The sequence below is a fragment of the Scomber scombrus genome, chromosome 1 (assembly GCF_963691925.1).
Source record: "Scomber scombrus chromosome 1, fScoSco1.1, whole genome shotgun sequence".
NCBI lineage: Eukaryota > Metazoa > Chordata > Actinopteri > Scombriformes > Scombridae > Scomber > Scomber scombrus.
The window spans coordinates 1,950,001-1,967,993 of NC_084970.1; the positions used below are offsets into that span (position 1 = coordinate 1,950,001).

Consider the following 17,993-nt stretch of genomic DNA (forward strand, 5'->3'; position numbering starts at 1 on the left):
GAGAAGGTGTACAGGAGCCTATATCAATGAGAGGGAATGTGTTTCATTTTTTGGTCGTACATTCATCCTACTCATCACTACTCTTTCTACGATTTCTTCATCTTCAGATTACGTATGTTCTCAGAAAAATACCTGTATTGCTCAGATGCTAACAAATCTCTTAATCTCTCAAACCTTTTATTCCCCCTCATTCTTTTTCATTGAGAACAATAGAAAACATAGGGCCTGATTTACTAAAGGTTTTGCGTGTGTAGAAACGTGTGCAAACTTGACATCACCCGCAGAAAATATGCAAGCTGATCTACTAACGCAGAGCACTGAGGTTTGCGTCTTTCAACTGTGTAAGATAGTACACGCTGTCCATTTAGTAGTTTACCATAATGAATGTAATATTAGTAGTTTACCATAATGAATGTAATATTAGTAGTTTACCATAATGAATGTAATATTAGTAGTTTACCATAATGAATGTAATATTAGTAGTTTATCATAATGAATATGTAATATGAGACGTTTTAACCCCAGTGTGTAAAATACAGGGAGGAGAAAATGTAAATATGTTATTTAACACACGCATTGTGATTTACCAAACCTGAAGGTATTATTTCTGACGCTAACTGTGTCTATAAATAATACCTTTGAAGGACAGGTATTAACCTGCTGCTCACTGCTCACAGATGACTACTGTTACTGTAGAGAGGAGGAGACGGAGGCACAATGACAGAATACACACAGGATGGAGTTTTTACACCTGTGTTAATATTGTTGGAGTGGAATATTTGTGGTTTTACTAACAGCATTGACTTTGTCACTAATACTCTCCCATATGTGGGTTTTTTCTGGTAATATTTGTTTTTTACGGAGCCCGTAAAGGATCATGGTAAAAAAAATAAAAATAAATTCTGGCCACAATATAGCTATAACGTGCGCACTCTCAATGCCTCCCGTATTTCTGGTGACAGCTGCACATTGTAGAGCTCTGAAACTTTAAACTTGATGCAGCTGATTTAAACATTAAGCTCAAGCTCTGACACTATGTCCTATGAAATCACTTTAGTCTTTGGCAAATCAAAGTGGAATGATTTTTATTGATCAGATATTATCTGTGGTAATAAAGGATTGCGCAATTTTCTAATCAGGGTTCTATTAGCTGTAATATAGCAGTGTAAACCGGACTTCAGCAAATCAGGACCGAGCATAAAACATCATCAAAGTGTTAACATCATGGTTTAAAGGAATTATAGATATTTTGTCAGATTGATAGTGAACTTTTAATCTTCTGTGATTTTATTGAAGGACACATGTCCAGAGAACACTACAGACACATTCAGTAGTTCAGTCAGAGCAACAACAACCTGAGAATCAATACAAACTAGATTCTGATCACTGATAGGCTATAGGTTCCCTTGGCAACGTGATACATACAGTGAGCGCTACTGTAACTGCATCATTAAACGCTGCGGTTCATATAACCTGTGTATTCCCTCAGCTGAGAGTCTGACACACATGATGCTACTTTCAAAGGAGATGATCAGTGAAAAAGGCTTTTTAAGATCATTTCAAGCTGAAACTGTGAACAGAATTTGGTCCGGACGTAGGCTAATGCAGGTTCTAGAGAAGGTGCGCTCGATTTGCTTACCCAGCTGTCCAGCAATTATATTAATATTATTAATTAGTATTTCGTGCACACGTTAAAGCCTACTTATTTCGTGGCTAGCATCTCTTGGCCACGTATTAGTATTTTGTGCGCACGTTATAGCTATATTGTGGCCACAATTTAATTAAACGTGCACACGAGTTAATAAAACATGCACACGAGTTAATAACGTGCACACAAATTAATAAAACGTGCACACGAGTTAATAAAACATTAGCACGAATTAAATGTGCTCACGTTCGTGCGCTCGATTCCGTCAACATTAAAAAGATATTGCATGATCCTTTACAGGCTCCGTAGTTTTTGTTATAACTCAATATATTAGTTAACCTCTTCCACTTCCACTTCCACTCTTCCAGCTTTCTGCTCGTCCAAACTCTCCATAAAGACACAAAACCCTCATTTAAATACTGCTGTCTCCACCCTGTTGCACCTGTTTTCATTTACACAGTTATTCTTAGTAAATCACCTGCAAATATTACTACTATTAAGATGATTTACTATTATATATTATATTATACATTTTCAGGTTGTAGGTACAAATGAATATTATGTGTATATGATTTAAGCTGCCAATAAAAAGTGTTATGTTTCTGCTTTCACACATGTTGAAAAGTAAACCTAATAAGATTCAATTAAGGATGTGAAAAGATTCAGATTAAATGAAATGGAAGCTTAAATTAAATTTGAGTAAATGCTATTAAACTCCATCCCTGGACCCCAGAAGTATTTTCTCCATAGACATCTGTTATAAAAACGACACCTGTAAAACTGTTAAGACAGACTTTGAATAGCAAACCAGATCAGTTACTCTTCTGTTTATGATGGATTTTGAAAGTATGAAGGTTAATCAATTGTAAAACTTTCCCAAGAAAAAATATATCTTTGATTTTATCAAGAAAATGGACAGAACGACATTAAGGTGAACTTTATTCAAAGCTTTCAACCACATCTCACAGACCTCATCAGTGAATAGAGTTTGCTCAGTTGTGATGTAGGGAACTGGGGTCACAGAATAACAGGTGGTTATTGCAAGGGGGAGATGGTAACCCCTGTCTCTGTTCAAAAATGGACTCTTGTGTCAGGGTTGATGACCTTTGACCTCTTCCCAGTCAGGGAGCAAACTCTAACCACTGATGAAGATGTGGTTAAAAGCTCTGGGAAACGTACAGTAAGCAGACTTTAGAGAAGATCATTCTCTCATACTGCTGTTTCTTTGTTACTGATGCTATGAATGGTTACAAAATGGCAAAACTGGGTTTTTTACAGTTATATTTGCCTTTATTACTTTTAATTACATCTATCCAAGTAGATTTTTCATCAAGTGTTTTTTTTGTCTTTCCAGTCATGACTTCTTTCCATTACGTGGGTTTCCTTTGACCTTTTTCCCGTGGGGCAACAAGATTGAAGAGCATCCTTGAAGGATGAGGAGGGAGTGGTTGAAAGGGTGTATTCATATTGACATTTTCAAGCCAGGATGACACACTGGTCCTTTCATGCTGACAACATGGGATTTACTGCTAACCACCGTTTGTTATTTTACTTGAGTTGATTTTAGTGCAAATAATCCCACTTCTGCTTAAGTAAGTAAGATCTGACGTGACACTCCCTGCTGTGGGAGTTGCTCTACATTATACTGAATCCTAACATTTGTCAGTTACAAAACATCAACAGGAAAACAACATGATTACAGATTGCAGATCCATCATGCTGATTCATACTGGGTGTGAGACCTTCAGCTTGTAATTCAACATGTTTATTTATTACAGAGTGAGGAGAGTCTGACCTGGCTCCAACCAGAGACAGGAAGGGTCTCTTGTCCTTGTCGTTTGCCTGGGTGGTCTTTACTCCGTTATCAAGGATTATTCCAGCCTGAAACAGAAGGAGGATAAACTATGTATCAAGAGGTTTAATACAATGACCACATGTAAAAGAGAGTATAGCACTGATAGACTGATCCTTGTGTAAGACACTTGTTGCAGGATGATTAAAGGTAAAGTCAGTCATACTTTTTGTCACATTGAGCAAATATCTCTTCAGTCTACTCGCTGTCGATTCTGTATGTGTGCTGAAAAACAATCAATGTTCATACACAGCACTGGCTCTGTAAATAGACATGTATATACAGTGGCTTGGAGCAAGTCACAAAACTGTACTCCGGCCAATCAGCAGGGGGAATTCGTGCTCATGCACAAGACAGGGAGAAGTCATCACTCCTATATATTCTTTTATCTGTTATTTATTCTTTTATTCTTTCTTTTTTAATCGAGTGTACTGCAGAGATGCCTTTGAAAATTCCTTTACACATCATATGATGACAATAAATGACTGTTTATTCATTCATTCATTCATTCATTAGAGCAGTTGTCAGGGTGAGGACATAACAGTCTGCTTAAATGGTGGTGAACTGGAAAGAGAGAGGTGGTGGCTAATTCACATAGAAGGTTCCTCACAGATACACTTCCATTTTTTCATGCTCAGAGTCTGTTTCTGTCACATTTAGTGAAGCATCATTTGAATTTGAAATTTGAAATTTGAATTTTTGAAATGAATCAATAAATACAAATACTGTAGATTTCTTCCCTTGGAGCCAACATGTAAACTACTTTGGTTCAGTACATTTCTGTTGTCAGTCAGCCTGGTGAACACAGTTTGTCCAACCGCTGTCCTATCAGCTCTCCAGGAGCTGCAGATGACAGACGGCTGCTTCTGTGGACAGAGACACTGAACGCAGGTGGAGTGAGAAGTGTGGAGGCTGCGGAGAGGTGGAGAGTGGGATGGAGTGTTGCGCTCACATGAGACCACACTTTTGTTCATTGATGCGGGTCGAAGAATTTGATGGGTAGAGCTTCTGAAGAAGCCTGAAGGGAGGGGTGCATTTATTTGGGTGTTTAGTTCAAATATCAACATTTTTTCTCCAGAATGACTGAATCTAACTTTAACTGAGGAGTCAGATTGTGTTTGGCTGCAAACAAAATCTTGTTTTTGTTGTAATAATGAGAAATGAATATCAAACAATATAATCACCTGTATTCCTGTGCAGTTGTTAGAATTTTGTATTCAATACTTGATCTTTTAGCTGAGCTGTAACCATTATTCTGGTGGTCCTTTCTCTCTCCGTATAAAATGTTAGTGTGTGGTGAGTGTAGTAGCAAAACATGTTTATTGGCTTCTTTAACCAATAATCAGGCTCAGTAGCAGAGGACTTACATATTTCTGTTGTGGTTCTTTCCAGACACATGTTGAACAATCTGACATCAGGTCTTAATTAGCAGTAGTGCATTCAGACTAAATCAGCTGCAGCTGCTCTCACTTGTATCGTCAGTCTTTAGGCACAGGCATAGACAGACCTCAAAGGAGGCCTGAGCACCTGCAGTTTGTGCCCTTTTTCAGGGGTGTTTTAAAAAAAAAAAAAAAAATGAATAAATTCCTGTTTGGTATAAAGAAAAGAATGCTGACCTCATGCTTAGGGAAGGGTGTTCCACAAGCATGGTGCAACAGGGCAGAAAGCTCAATCCCCCATTGTGCAGAGCTTGGTACTGGGGGCCCAGAGGAGCAAGCTGTTGGCAGATCTGAGGATGCAGGTGAAGGTTTGTCTCATGATCAGTTTCTGTAGTTGTACATGGATGGATATGAATGTGTCAGTTTTGAAGGAGACCAGTGGCCAGTGCAATGAACAGAAATAGTGTTTTATGTTGATGTTTTTGCACTCTCATCAGCATCCTGGAAGCACTGTCCTGTCAGGATCCCTATGAAGAGCACACTGCTGACGAGTCCAGCAATGCATCTACAGGGTTAGAGAGGGACAGAGTTTAGAGATGAATCACCAGCATAGCAATGTATAGACATCCCACATCTGCTGATGACACATCTAAGGGGGAGCATATAGAGGGTTAACAGGAAGGGGCTGAGAACTGATCCATGCGGAGCACCACACCACAGCTGAGTGATCTAGAGACCTGCATCCTCCCAGCGAGACACCACTTCAGTGCAGAGTCTGACAGTCCAATTGTGGTGTGGAGGTGCTCTAAGAGGATAGTGTGATCCACACAGTCAAATGCAGTATTCAGATTAGGGAGAATCATGAAGAGAAAGGGAACCTGCATCATCTGCCATCAGCAGGTCATTCACAACTTGGAACTTGGAAAGGTAGGTTGTAATTGGGAAGAACTTTGGATCCAGGGTGGGCTTCTTGAAGAAGAAGGGGTGGATGACTGCCAAATTGAAGGCGGAAGGAACACTACCAGTCTGAAAGGAAAGGTTGACAGTTTAGATCAGGGGACTGATGTATGATTTGAGCAGAGATGTGGGAATGGTGTCCAGGGTTTCATCTTCTTAAGGATTTCCTCAATGTGTCTGTGCGTGGCGCCAGTAAAATGGAGTAAAGACAGCCTACCAGACAGAGGATCGATGACAGGAGGAGACACAGAAGATGTTGTTGACATTGTCTCTGAAAATGTCACGAAGCTATTCCATCCCTCTACTGTAGCCTAAGATGATTAAGACGATTGTGATGATTTATGGTGGAAAAACGATGCTTAGGATTACCAGAATTGTTATTAATTAGGTTGGAGTGGAACCGTGAACGAGCATCTTAAAGGGACGTTGAGTAAGTCCTTTGATGTTCACAGATGGTCAGTTCATGGACGGTGAGCCAAGAGCTTCTTATGTATCATCCAGGACAAGTCCAGCTGTTTTTATTTTCTGCAGGTCATGAGTGAACAGGCAGCAGAGCGTGAAACATTGACCTCACGTGTCTTGACAGGAGCATGAAATCAAAGACACAGCTCACTGAGCTGCATTGTAGAAACGCTACCAGTTCATCCAGTGACATAGCTGCATGGACAGGATGTGCTGGGAACTTTTCAAGCTCCGAAAAAGCATCTGACACTTTGTGGGGTTTAGTGGGGAATGACAGGAATGTCAAATCCGTTAAGACACCTTGTGGTCAGACACACTCAGATCATAGACCTGTCGGTTATTGATGGGGTGAGTAGGGGCATGCTTCTTCAGGCCATGACACTCAAATCAAGCCACTTGTCCAAGATATGGTCATGTATGAGGAGGGATTTATCAGTGAGAGATTGTATATTAAATAGTTCCATTGAGCTGAGAATGGAAATATCTGAAAACTCTGCAGTACACTGTGATTCACTCCATATTTGGCATCTTGTCTGGCACAGGGTAGTCTTGCCATGTTGATGGTGATGCCCATGTTTGCTTTGCTTCTGTATTCCACATAGAAACTGCAGCATGAGCCTCTATGGGTGTAAGAAGGCCTGTTTCTTAAAATTGTAAACTCCCCTGTCAGTTGGAATTAGGTAGCTACATAAACTCTGTAGCTGTGTGGTGGTGTAGGACATCAATATTAAAGCAACTGTGTTGTTTGGACAGAAGGGCAGCGTGAGCAACAGCCAGTCCCAGTCACACAGTGGACATCATTACAGCAAACATGAGGGCTCCAGCTGAGGAAAAACTTCAGTCACTAGAGTCTGTCAGTCACATCGCAGCTCTGTGTGATTCCTGCTCTGATAGTGAGTGCAGGGGAGCCAAACGGGGCTTTGTGGCACACCTGAGCTAGCATAACGAAGAGAACGTTGTCTTCTGGAAAAAAGGGATCCCAGTAGAGCACACAGGAAGCACTTTACATTGAATAAGACAATATTTGTAAAATAGTTAAACCACCAGTTCCATAGAATGTATTCCAGGGAGAGATCAAAACACGCAGACAGAAAACAGAAAATTATATAAGGTCCAACTAAAATGCTACAGGAGCACCAAAAATAAATAAATAAATACAATCTTGTACTTTTACAAATCTTGAAAATAACATTACTTCTAGAGCCCGACTGACACATCGGTCAGCCTATATTGGCCTGTCACAGATATCTCAGTATCGCCGTATATGTTGTTCAATATGTACTTGTGTTATTTTTCTTAAGTTATATAGGGAGCATTTAATGTATATTTGATCCTTTTTCTTAATTCAAGTTAAATATATATGTCATTTTGTTTTTAAAGTTCCCAGTGCAGTTTACTATTTCAGTGCATTGATGTCATTTTATTATTTACTATAAAGTTGATTTTCAAACCATGTCTTCATTACATATCTTTTTAACAAGTGTTTGATAATTACATTTAAGGAATCAATGCAACAAAAATGTATGTTTATGTATATATTCTTTATATATAAAATTATCGGCTGACATATCGATATCGCAATTTTCAACCCCAAAGATCCAGTATTGGTCGGGTCCAGGTGGGGAGTTCTGGTCCTCTGAAATGAGGCCAACGCGGAAGTAACTTAAAACTGCATTCTATCAAAAGGCCACCAGGGGGCGAGCGTTTTGGTGTCAAAAGGACTTCCGTCTCTATACAAGTCAATGGAGAATTCACCAACTTCTCACTTGATTTCTAACCTCAGTAAACGTTTTCAAGATGTTTTTATGGTCTCAATCGCTAGTTTAACGCCTTCTTCAATGCAGTATGATGTTCATTTGGGACATTTTGGCCTCCCTGTTTTTAAATTTGACGATAAAGCAGGGTATGCATTAGGGCGTGGCTACGTCGTGATTGACAGGTTTATTGATTCACAGGTTCAGGAGCGCGGACAGATAGACTGTATGGAAATAGCCGTGAACTTATTTCACACCGAGAGTTTTCTCCGGAGTTTTGTGGTTATAGTAAGTCGTAACAGCTAATTTGGTTAGCATCACCAGGTTGCCGGTGTAGACTGTGGTAGATCCAGCCCTCGCAACCTCCCCCGCTCCGTCCTCTTGCTCCTCCTGATGCCCATATAAGTAGAATCCGTGTTTATATTTTCCCGGCATGCACCTGAAATTTTCAAGATGGCGCTGCTCAGATCTGAAACTACTGGCCTCCGAGCAGCAGTCCACAAACCAATGGGTGATTTCACGGATGTTACGTCCATTTCTTATATATGGTCGGGTCCAAATTACTACCAACTTAAATATAGTTAAGTTCATTGTGTTAAACCAGTCCTGGATGCTACTAACTCCTATTTCACATGTTAAGGTTTATAGTTAGCTGCTCTGTCCTGCTCTCTAATGTACTGAATCTTCAAGATCTGATGTATGTAACTGCATCAAATGCATATTTGAGACAATTTTTCAAGTTTCTGATTTCAAATGAGTCAGCTGAATTGATTAAAAGCAAACACTTTAATGATTCCACACAGTTAATGTTAGAAACTACAACATTTACAACTACATTTGTCATTTCATTCAGCCAGATTGATCAATGTTGACTAAAACTGAGAAGCTCATTTTGTCCTCCTCTGTCTGAAATAAAAGGCCAAACATTTCACAAATTATCAAGATTCCTAAATTGATTTTTCTGTATTTTTTGGCTTTATTTGACAGTTTTTAAAGTACATAGAGAGTCAGGAAACCAAGAGCTGTTGGAGCACAATAACCTTTCCTTATATAAAAATAGTAGTAATAATGAAAGCATCCTCAACCAGTTGCCAGCTTCAAACAACAACCCCCAACACGATGTTCCTGCCCCGAAAAGCCCCGACCTGCAGCCCTGACGCAACTTTGTTTCTCACAAACATCCTGAGGTGGCAGCCTGACATGAGTTATGCTCCCATTAGGATGATCCAAATTAAAAGTGAAGAAGGGAACGAGGGAGTGAGAAGAGAGAAAAAAGAGATCACTGTTGGGGGCAGACAAAGGAGGGAGGTAACAATAACACTTCCTCTCCACCAGCGCCTCATAAATCTCTCTCTCTGTGCTCGAGCTGTGCTGTGCTTGATGCCGCAGGCGCTTCCAAACTCTCCCCTGTCCTCTCCATCTCATCCCTCTCCTTTATCTCACTTTCCTCTCTCTCTGTTGTCTGTCCTCTATGTTGTTGTTCTCAGCATTCACCTATTGCTCTTCCTCTCTCTGCTTTCAGCAAGTCATATCTGACCCTCCTCGTAGCTATTAGTGATGTCATTCCAGATTTTAAAAAAAGGAAATGAGATACAAAGTATGAGTGTCCTTTATAGGGGACAATAACATAAAATATTCTGATGGTACACAGAAAAAAAACAATTACCATAACTAAAAAAAAGAATAAAAAGAAAAACAAACAAAACCAACCTTGCTTTCCTAAAAAAAAAGAAAAACAACCTAGAACTAGAATGAGACCAGTAATGCACTAATGCTTTTAGTGGGTGGTGGGTTCTGCCTATTGATTTGATTATTCAAATGATTAACCCCCAAAATAAACTCAACTGTCCAAAACGTTTAACAGCCCTCCTGGCTCCAGGCAGCTCAAGACTATTTTCAAAAAATATTTTATTAATGTCAGCCAAAAGTTTTATGTTTCCAGTTCCACCATGTTTTATGTGTTTCATTTGTTTATTTGACTGTTTTTCCTTTATTTTATTGTACTGGTGCAGTTCCTGTTCAAAATGTACCTCGGAACAGATGGATTGTTTGGCCTCCAGCTGCTACTTCAACACATAGAAACATGAATACAGCTGATGTAAGATGTGAATGAGTGCAAACTAACATTCTATTATACAAAGCTGATGTAAATAAGTACTAATAATAAGTGCTCTACTTAAAAATGGATCATCTTGGGCTCTTAGATTGTTCCTATGTGTGCCTTCAGTTCAGATTTGAGTAGATATGTTTGCTCCAAAGATTTGTGTTTTGTCAGCAGTGACACTTCATAATCACTACGATCTCAGAACATATGAAACATACTGGTTTTGAACTGCTAAGTGGAAGAATTTGCTTCGTTTTAAGCATTTAACCACAGTGATTATTGGGCTCTGAGCACTTCCAGACGACCTACGCTGAACCATGTACCTGAACGCCTCGTGAATTCACTTGCTGCTGATCTGCTAAAAGTGCTGCTAACGTTGTGCTTGTAGTCTAGACCCTCAAAGTGTCAATTCTTTTTCTACTTTTAGAGCAGTTTCTCTGACTTGTGTCACGCCTCATCTCATGCAGGAGTCAGGAGTAGAGCTCTGCAGAGCTCATCTGATCACTGGTGGATTCAGAACTGATTAATATCAATGTATAACTTGCTGAAATTGCAACAAATTTGATGCAACATTTCTCTTTTTCCTCAGCAATGAACCCAACAAGTGTGGCGTTGATTAGATAAATGATTCAAGAGATACGCAACGGACAAACATACAGTCAGACATGTTTTTTTGTTCTTTTACTTGCTGGATTTCTTTCATTTTGGTGCTAACATTTTTTGGTAAAGCTTTTTCTACAAGGTATATACATTTGGTTTATTATTATTATTACCTGCTAATGCTTATGTGGTGCTTTTAAGTGAGACTTCTTAAGAAAGATGACCAGATCAGTGTTTCACATGTCAGAATGCCTCTAATGGCCAAATGTGAAGGAAGCACAGAAGAAAATCAGGAGATGTTATCATAAAATAACAATGTCCATCTTGTGAAGAGGTTGGTGTGGATGGATAAAAAAACATCAGACAAACATGAGAGACTCACCCTGTAGTTGGAATGAGCTCTGTTGTTGGTGAAGTGGCCCATAGGTACGTGTTCAGTGTGTCCGGGAGAGTAAAGACCCTCTGATGGTCCAGTGGGCACATGGTGGAAGATAAACCAGAAACCTGTTTCCTGAGGGAACAAACACACACACACACACACACACACACACACACACACACACACACACACACACACGTTTTAAGACATATAAAAAATATTTGTACGGTTATAAAAACCTTAAAATGACATCTACTCCTCCTTCATTCAATTTCCAGAATCTATAAATATGCAAACATATTTCATTTCAAAAGTATATCAGTTAGACTCAAGATTGTCTTTCACATCACGCTTTCACAAAAAAAGAAAAAAGAATATTGGATCAGGATTGGCTTCAAAATGACTTGTGATGTCACAAATCATGCTCATAGGCCCAACCCTTAAAAACTCATTTTCACTAAGCACATAGAATCTTTCCACTTTCAGCAGATGAATGTGAAAACAGCTTCTAGTGTTAAACTCTACACACATCATTATGCACAGTGAAGCTTAAACATGTTCAGCTGGGGGAACAAAAAGAAAAACAGTTTAACTTTAACTTCTATAAACGTGGAACAACAAAGAATCTGAACAGGTGTAAGTACATGTAGAGCTCTTATTCTTCATACATAAACACACACTCCACTCAACTGCCTTGGCTTTCCCACTTGGCATGTCAGCCTGTCTGTTTCTATGATGTTCTTTGCAGGTATGCAAATGAGAAAAATTATTACACCGGTGAGGATAAATGAGACTCCATTCTGCCCGACGTATCCTTGTGAAATCCCAGAAGCATGATCATAATTGGCACTCTATCATAGTGAAAGTGCAGCAGTGCCTCTGTCTGTTGTCTGCTTGATTCTGAAGTTAATAGGAGTATACAGCCATTAATCTGACCTGGCAACGTGGTAATGAGACAGACCTCCACCTGGAGAGATGGGAGCCAGGGGAGAGGGGGGAGGGGGGGGAGAGAGGGGGGCGTTGAGGAAGAAGAAAGTAAAAGCAGAAGTGAGAGACTTACCTCTGAGCCTGCAGCTGCACAGTTGATGAGGTTGTTATTGGGATTGGCGATCCAGAAAGTCGAAGTTGCACTAAAATAGAGAGAGTGTGTCAGAGTGGGGGGGAGAGGGAAAAAAAATAAGTTTTTGGTTTCAGACAAATAGTGAAGTGATGGTCAATGAAAGGAGTGTGATCAACGACTCACAAAAGACAACAATCACTGATGGAGAGAGAATGACTTAAACATCAGAGGTGTGGACACACACATGGGCTGAGAATCAATTCATAGAATTATGGCAAATATTTTTTGTATATCAGTATATTTGTATAAATTCAGTCCTGTAAGGTGAAAAGAAATCATTTCTTTTGGCAAAACCAGGCTTATTTGAATTTGACATTACACACATAAGCCCCATATAGAAAATAAAATAAAATGTATATTTGTTGAGATTCCAACACATTCAAGTGTCCAGTATCTATCACGTTTTAAGGCATCCTGTGTCCTTTTTTACAGCTTCTGATTGGTCAAATGAAAGTCACAGTGCTCCCAGCGATGTAATTCACAAAAACAGGGGAGTTGTTTGTACGCTCAATAAAATATAAATAAGGTCATAAAATATTGATCTAACACAACACAAGCAAACATTGATTTTTATTAGAGCCCATAAATAACACAGCAGTTCCCTGATTGATTTCAAGTCCTTATACAGTAAATTATACAGAAATATTAACAAAAGTTATAAAGACTGCAAGGTGACTGATCTAATAACAGCACGGCTCCAACACATCTCTGTTAGAACATCCACCAGAAACATTAAAGAAGCAAGATGTCCTCAACCAGTTACTGAACGTTAAAGGCTTTGTAAATGCTCTCTCATCTTTACTCTGTATCTGTGTATATGAACAGAGCCATGTACTGCATATGACTGTAGCATTCTTTGTCTCCCTCATTCTGTCTATAACCAACTTTCCATGTAACTGCAGTGCAAATCACTACTTCATTTCCAGAAAATCAGCAAAAGAAAATGCTAATCAATTTGTGTTGTTGTTTGTGTGCCGCCACCATTTAGATGTTCGTGGTGAAAAGAGGAGCTGTCATAGAGAGAATTCCTCATTTTAACTAAATGAATCATCATCTGGAAACCGTTCAATGACTTTATTAAAGATGAAGACATAGCAGAGCTTCTACGGTTTGAGAAGTCAGATTCATTTATAGAAGTTATGGTAGACACCAGAAGGGGATAGAGGCATAATTACCACTAACATACTGCTGAAAGCTCAATGCAATGTCATATTATTTGTATTTATTTTTAATTTTGCTAAGGTACCATCGACTTGATTTGCACTTTGTATTTTGTATTAACATTGTAATATGACTTTTATTATTCTATGCTTTAAATACAAGAGAGAGAATAAGTGTGTGTGTGTTTGGGGGGGGTGGGGAGTGGCCACTAAGTTATATTACAGTGTCATATATTGTATAAGAATGCTGGCATTATATGTATATATATATAGTAAATATTTATTGTAAAATAATACATATTATAAAATAATACATATTTATTATAAAATAATACATTTATCACTTGGATATCCAGAGTTCAGGGTACAGCCCTCAGTTAAAACACTTTGAAACTAACTTGTAAGCATACAAAATAAATAAATAAAATGTCTCAAATTCCAACAATATCATTTCAGTTTAGAAAGGTGACCAAACCATTTGCAATAGAATTGTAGCAAAGTGGCCTTACTCTGCTAAATGTTGGCCTATGTGTTAACCTCCCTCCTCCCTCCTCACTTACACAGCCTTAACAAGGGTTCACGCTCCTCTAGCCATCACCCTGCTGCTGCTCAGTGTGTGGAGGAGAAAGGAATTAGCTCTGGTCTAATCAAGGTCTCAGTCAGTCTCAATCAAGGCTCAGTTCTCCCCAAGCTTCTTAATGTGTTTTCTGTCTGACAGGACAAGAGGGAGAAAGGTCCACGCAACACAGTCAACTCTCATTTAGAGCAGACCAGCAGTCTAAGAAGTTTGTAACATACTCCATTACAAGTAAAAGTCCTGCATGAAAAAGTCCACCTCAGTAAAAGTACTGCAGTATTATGAGTGATGTAGTATGCAGTATTACAGTAAAAGTACTGCAGTATTATGAGTGATGTAGTATGCAGTGTTACAGTAAAAGTACTGCAGTATTATGAGTGATGTAGTATGCAGTATTACAGTAATAGTACTGCAGTAGTATGAGCGCTGTAGTATGCAGTATTACAGTAAAAGTACTGCAGTATTATGAGTGATGTAGTATGCAGTATTACAGTAAAAGTACTGCAGTATGATGAGCGATGTAGTATGCAGTACTACAGTAAAAGTACTGCAGTATTATGAGCGCTGTAGTATGCAGTATTACAGTAAAAGTACTGCAGTATTATGAGTGACGTAGTATGCAGTATTACAGTAAAAGTACTGCAGTATTATGAGTGACGTAGTATGCAGTATTACAGTAAAAGTACTGCAGTATTATGAGTGACGTAGTATGCAGTATTACAGTAAAAGTACTGCAGTATTATGAGTGATGTAGTATGCAGTATTACAGTAAAAGTACTGCAGTATTATGAGTGACGTAGTATGCAGTATTACAGTAAAAGTACTGCAGTATTATGAGTGACGTAGTATGCAGTATTACAGTAAAAGTACTGTGGTATTATGAGTGATGTAGTATGCAGTATTACAGTAAAAGTACTGCAGTATTATAGTGATGTAGTATGCAGTATTACAGTAAAGTAGTGGTTTGGTCCTCTGACTGATATATTATTATATATGACATCATTAGATTATTAATAGTGAAGCATCAGTGTTAGAGCAGCATGTTACTGTTGTAGCTGCTGGAGGTGGAGCTAGTTTACACTACTTTATATACAGTTAGCTAGTTTAGTCCAGTGGTTCCCAACCTAGGGGTGGGGCCCCTCCAAAGGGTCAGCAGATAAATGTGAGGGGTGGTGAGATGATTAATGGGAGAGGAAAGAAGAAAAAATTGAGTTCTGATACACAAATGTGTTTTCAGTTTTTGGACTTTTTCTCTAATCTTTGATTTTTGCTGAAATATTGGATCATTTATTGAAATGAACATTACAGTTTTAACATTTTCAACAATACCCCTCAAACCAAAGTGCAACACAGTGCAGAATAAGGCTATTATTTTCAATGCAAGGTGCAGCTCTGCTCTCCTGGTTACATGCACTGTCCTGGTTTCACACCTGATTTTGCTGCCAAAGCTCAACCAAATGTAACTTGAAGTTCAAGCCCGAATATGACTTTTACAAGGCCGGTGGCAATCTGGCAATAAAAGGAGCTGAAAGTTATAATAGTGCCATTACATTTCACCGTACAGAGGAATGGTAAAGAAACACAGGGACATAGGTTAGAAAAGTGTGTGTGATTGAGTTTAGAAGACTAGAACTAGTAGCTGGACAAACTGGAGATTTCTTTGTCAAACTAAAGTAGTATCAGCAGTCTGTTGCATCATTGTTAGCTGCCTTGTAGGATGAGTTCTGCTTTATGCTCTCTACGTAATACAGTCTAGTCACACAGGATAACCCACTGACCTGGTTGGAGGTCTAAGGACGTCTTTAAATTATCCAGAGTAAAACAGACAATATTTCTGGCATTCTCCTCCACTATAGTGGATTAAATTGGGATGAAGGCTATAATCTAATGGATTTCAAAACCCGTAACCTGTAGATACCACTAGAAGAGAAACGTGTTTTGGGTAACTTTGGTGACCCTTTAAAAACACAAAAAGACACTAAATTCTAAACATGAAAGCTTCTGTTTGGTGCTCCTATAGCTGCCAGTGTGATGTATTCTCTCCAATGAGACCACACAGCTCACATCACACAATATTGTGACTGCTGGCTGTCAGAGAGCATCGAGGCCTGGACACCTACAGTACATGCAGCTGCTCAGTCTACTTCGTGTAGGTTTGTGTGTGCAGCAGAGGGCTGAAGAATAAGCCACACATTACCATAGTGTTGATGGCAGGACTTTGTTGTCCTCTTTCAATCACCTGTCCACACACACACACACACACACACACACACACACACACACACACACCCTTATCAGTGAGCGGACACTGACATTCCGATAGTGTGTATGTAGATTTGAGTAGAACTGGGGACAAACGATTTCATTTGATTTTTTATGTTTTCATGTCTTTTCTTTTCTTTTTAGATTTTTTGTTTATAATAATGACGGACAGACAAAGGAAAAAAATTGGCCTATTTTCATATTGCCTCCTGAAATATCCTAAATTCCATTTTTTATTTTTTTTATTTAATATAATTCATATAGTTAGGCCTTGGACTACAGCTCTGTTGTTTTGTTCTGTTCTGTTATTTTGAATTTGTTTTTGTTTTTTGTTTTTTTTGCTTCAGCAGGTTTGTGTGTTTCATTATCTTTTCTGTTATTGTTGTGTTTTGTGTTTTTTGTTATGTTTTCTGTATTTGTTGTGCTTTTTTCCTAAATGCTGCCCATGTGTTACCAAATTGATGAAGATTCCTTTCTTGCATGCAGTTCATAAAGTTGCAGAACATTGAGCCACATTTCTAAGTTTTTAAATCAACGTGTATTTATGTGGGACTTCACTCGCTCTTATTATTATTATCTTTAATTGTCAATTATCAGTAATTTCCTAAATTCTTCTTGGTTTGTTTTTGTGTGCCTATATTTGCCCAAGCAAGCACCTTTCACACATGAACCAGACATAACACAAAAATCATTATAGTTCTATTTGCAAGTATGTGGGAAAAAGCAGCTTAGGGTAATGAGTAGGAATACGAATGAGTATGAATAGAAATGGCAGATGTGCAGTAAATGACAGCACTGCACCTTAAGCCTCTCTTTTCTCCACTTCCTCCTCCTGTCCTCTCTCTCTCTCTCTCTCTCTCTCTCTCTCTCTCTCTCTCTGTTCTGTGTTATTCTCTCTCTCCACTCTGCTGCTGCTGCTCAAACTGCCTTCACCTCTCTCACTGAATGGACAGATTCTGGCCGTTGCTTATGTCTATGACACACTATGACACACATGACAAAATAGATTCATGTCTTCATTTAGTTCCTATAGCTCTGTTGTTCTGGATGTGGATTATAGAGCAGGAAAGTCCATTTATGAAGGAGGTTGGGATAGAATAATGGCTCAACACCATATCAGACCATCATGTTTTGACTCATACACAGAAGAACAAAAGAGGCCTTGCTTTTGAACTTAGCTAAATATGAATCAGATATTAACCCTGTAAGTCCAAGTGAATCAATTATATGTGATCCATGAGTTTTAGAGAGCTCTACATCATCAGTGTAAAAACCTGATGTGTACGATCAGATACATGTAGTACATAGATAAACCACCAGGGGACCTTTTATTTGAAGCGTCCAAGATGGATGTTGTCAATCAGTGACCCACAAGTTTTTTTCAAAGGTAAGAAAAACATTAAAAAAAAGTTAGTGATAGGAATAGTTACTGGATTGATGCAATGTTGAATGACTGAATATTTAAGATACAGCAGGTATAGAAGCTCATTTATCTGTTAATCTGTCTACTGTCATTTTAATTCATGTCATGTTGTGGCTGATATGAGCTCTATGCAGAACCTATAAGGGCTTAAAACTGTTCTGTTCTGTATGTTATTGTTTATTTGAAAGAAAAACTAAATAACAAGCATTTAGTAGGAGGTGATATGAGCTTTATGCAGGACCTATAAGGGCTTACATACTGTTCAGGGTCAAATTTGACCCATTTACATTTGAGAGGTGTAAAAACCAGGCGGGGA

The 17,993-nt window shown here is 38.7% G+C and overlaps 1 protein-coding gene across 2 annotated transcripts in view; it reads right to left on the reverse strand.

The window, feature by feature from the left end:
* The window catches only part of LOC133980350 (cell migration-inducing and hyaluronan-binding protein-like), a 115,634-nt gene that overhangs the window by 28,360 nt on the left and 69,281 nt on the right, over positions 1-17,993 (reverse strand). For both annotated transcript variants that reach the window (XR_009925169.1, XM_062419057.1), the window contains exons 14-16: positions 12,196-12,265; positions 11,139-11,267; positions 3,444-3,529 (exon numbers count right to left, since the gene is read on the reverse strand). Coding sequence is in view for 1 of the 2 variants with exons in the window: in XM_062419057.1 (XP_062275041.1) it covers positions 3,444-3,529; positions 11,139-11,267; positions 12,196-12,265 (285 nt within the window). In the remaining variant the exon portion in view is untranslated. The remainder of the gene's footprint in view (positions 1-3,443; positions 3,530-11,138; positions 11,268-12,195; positions 12,266-17,993) is intronic.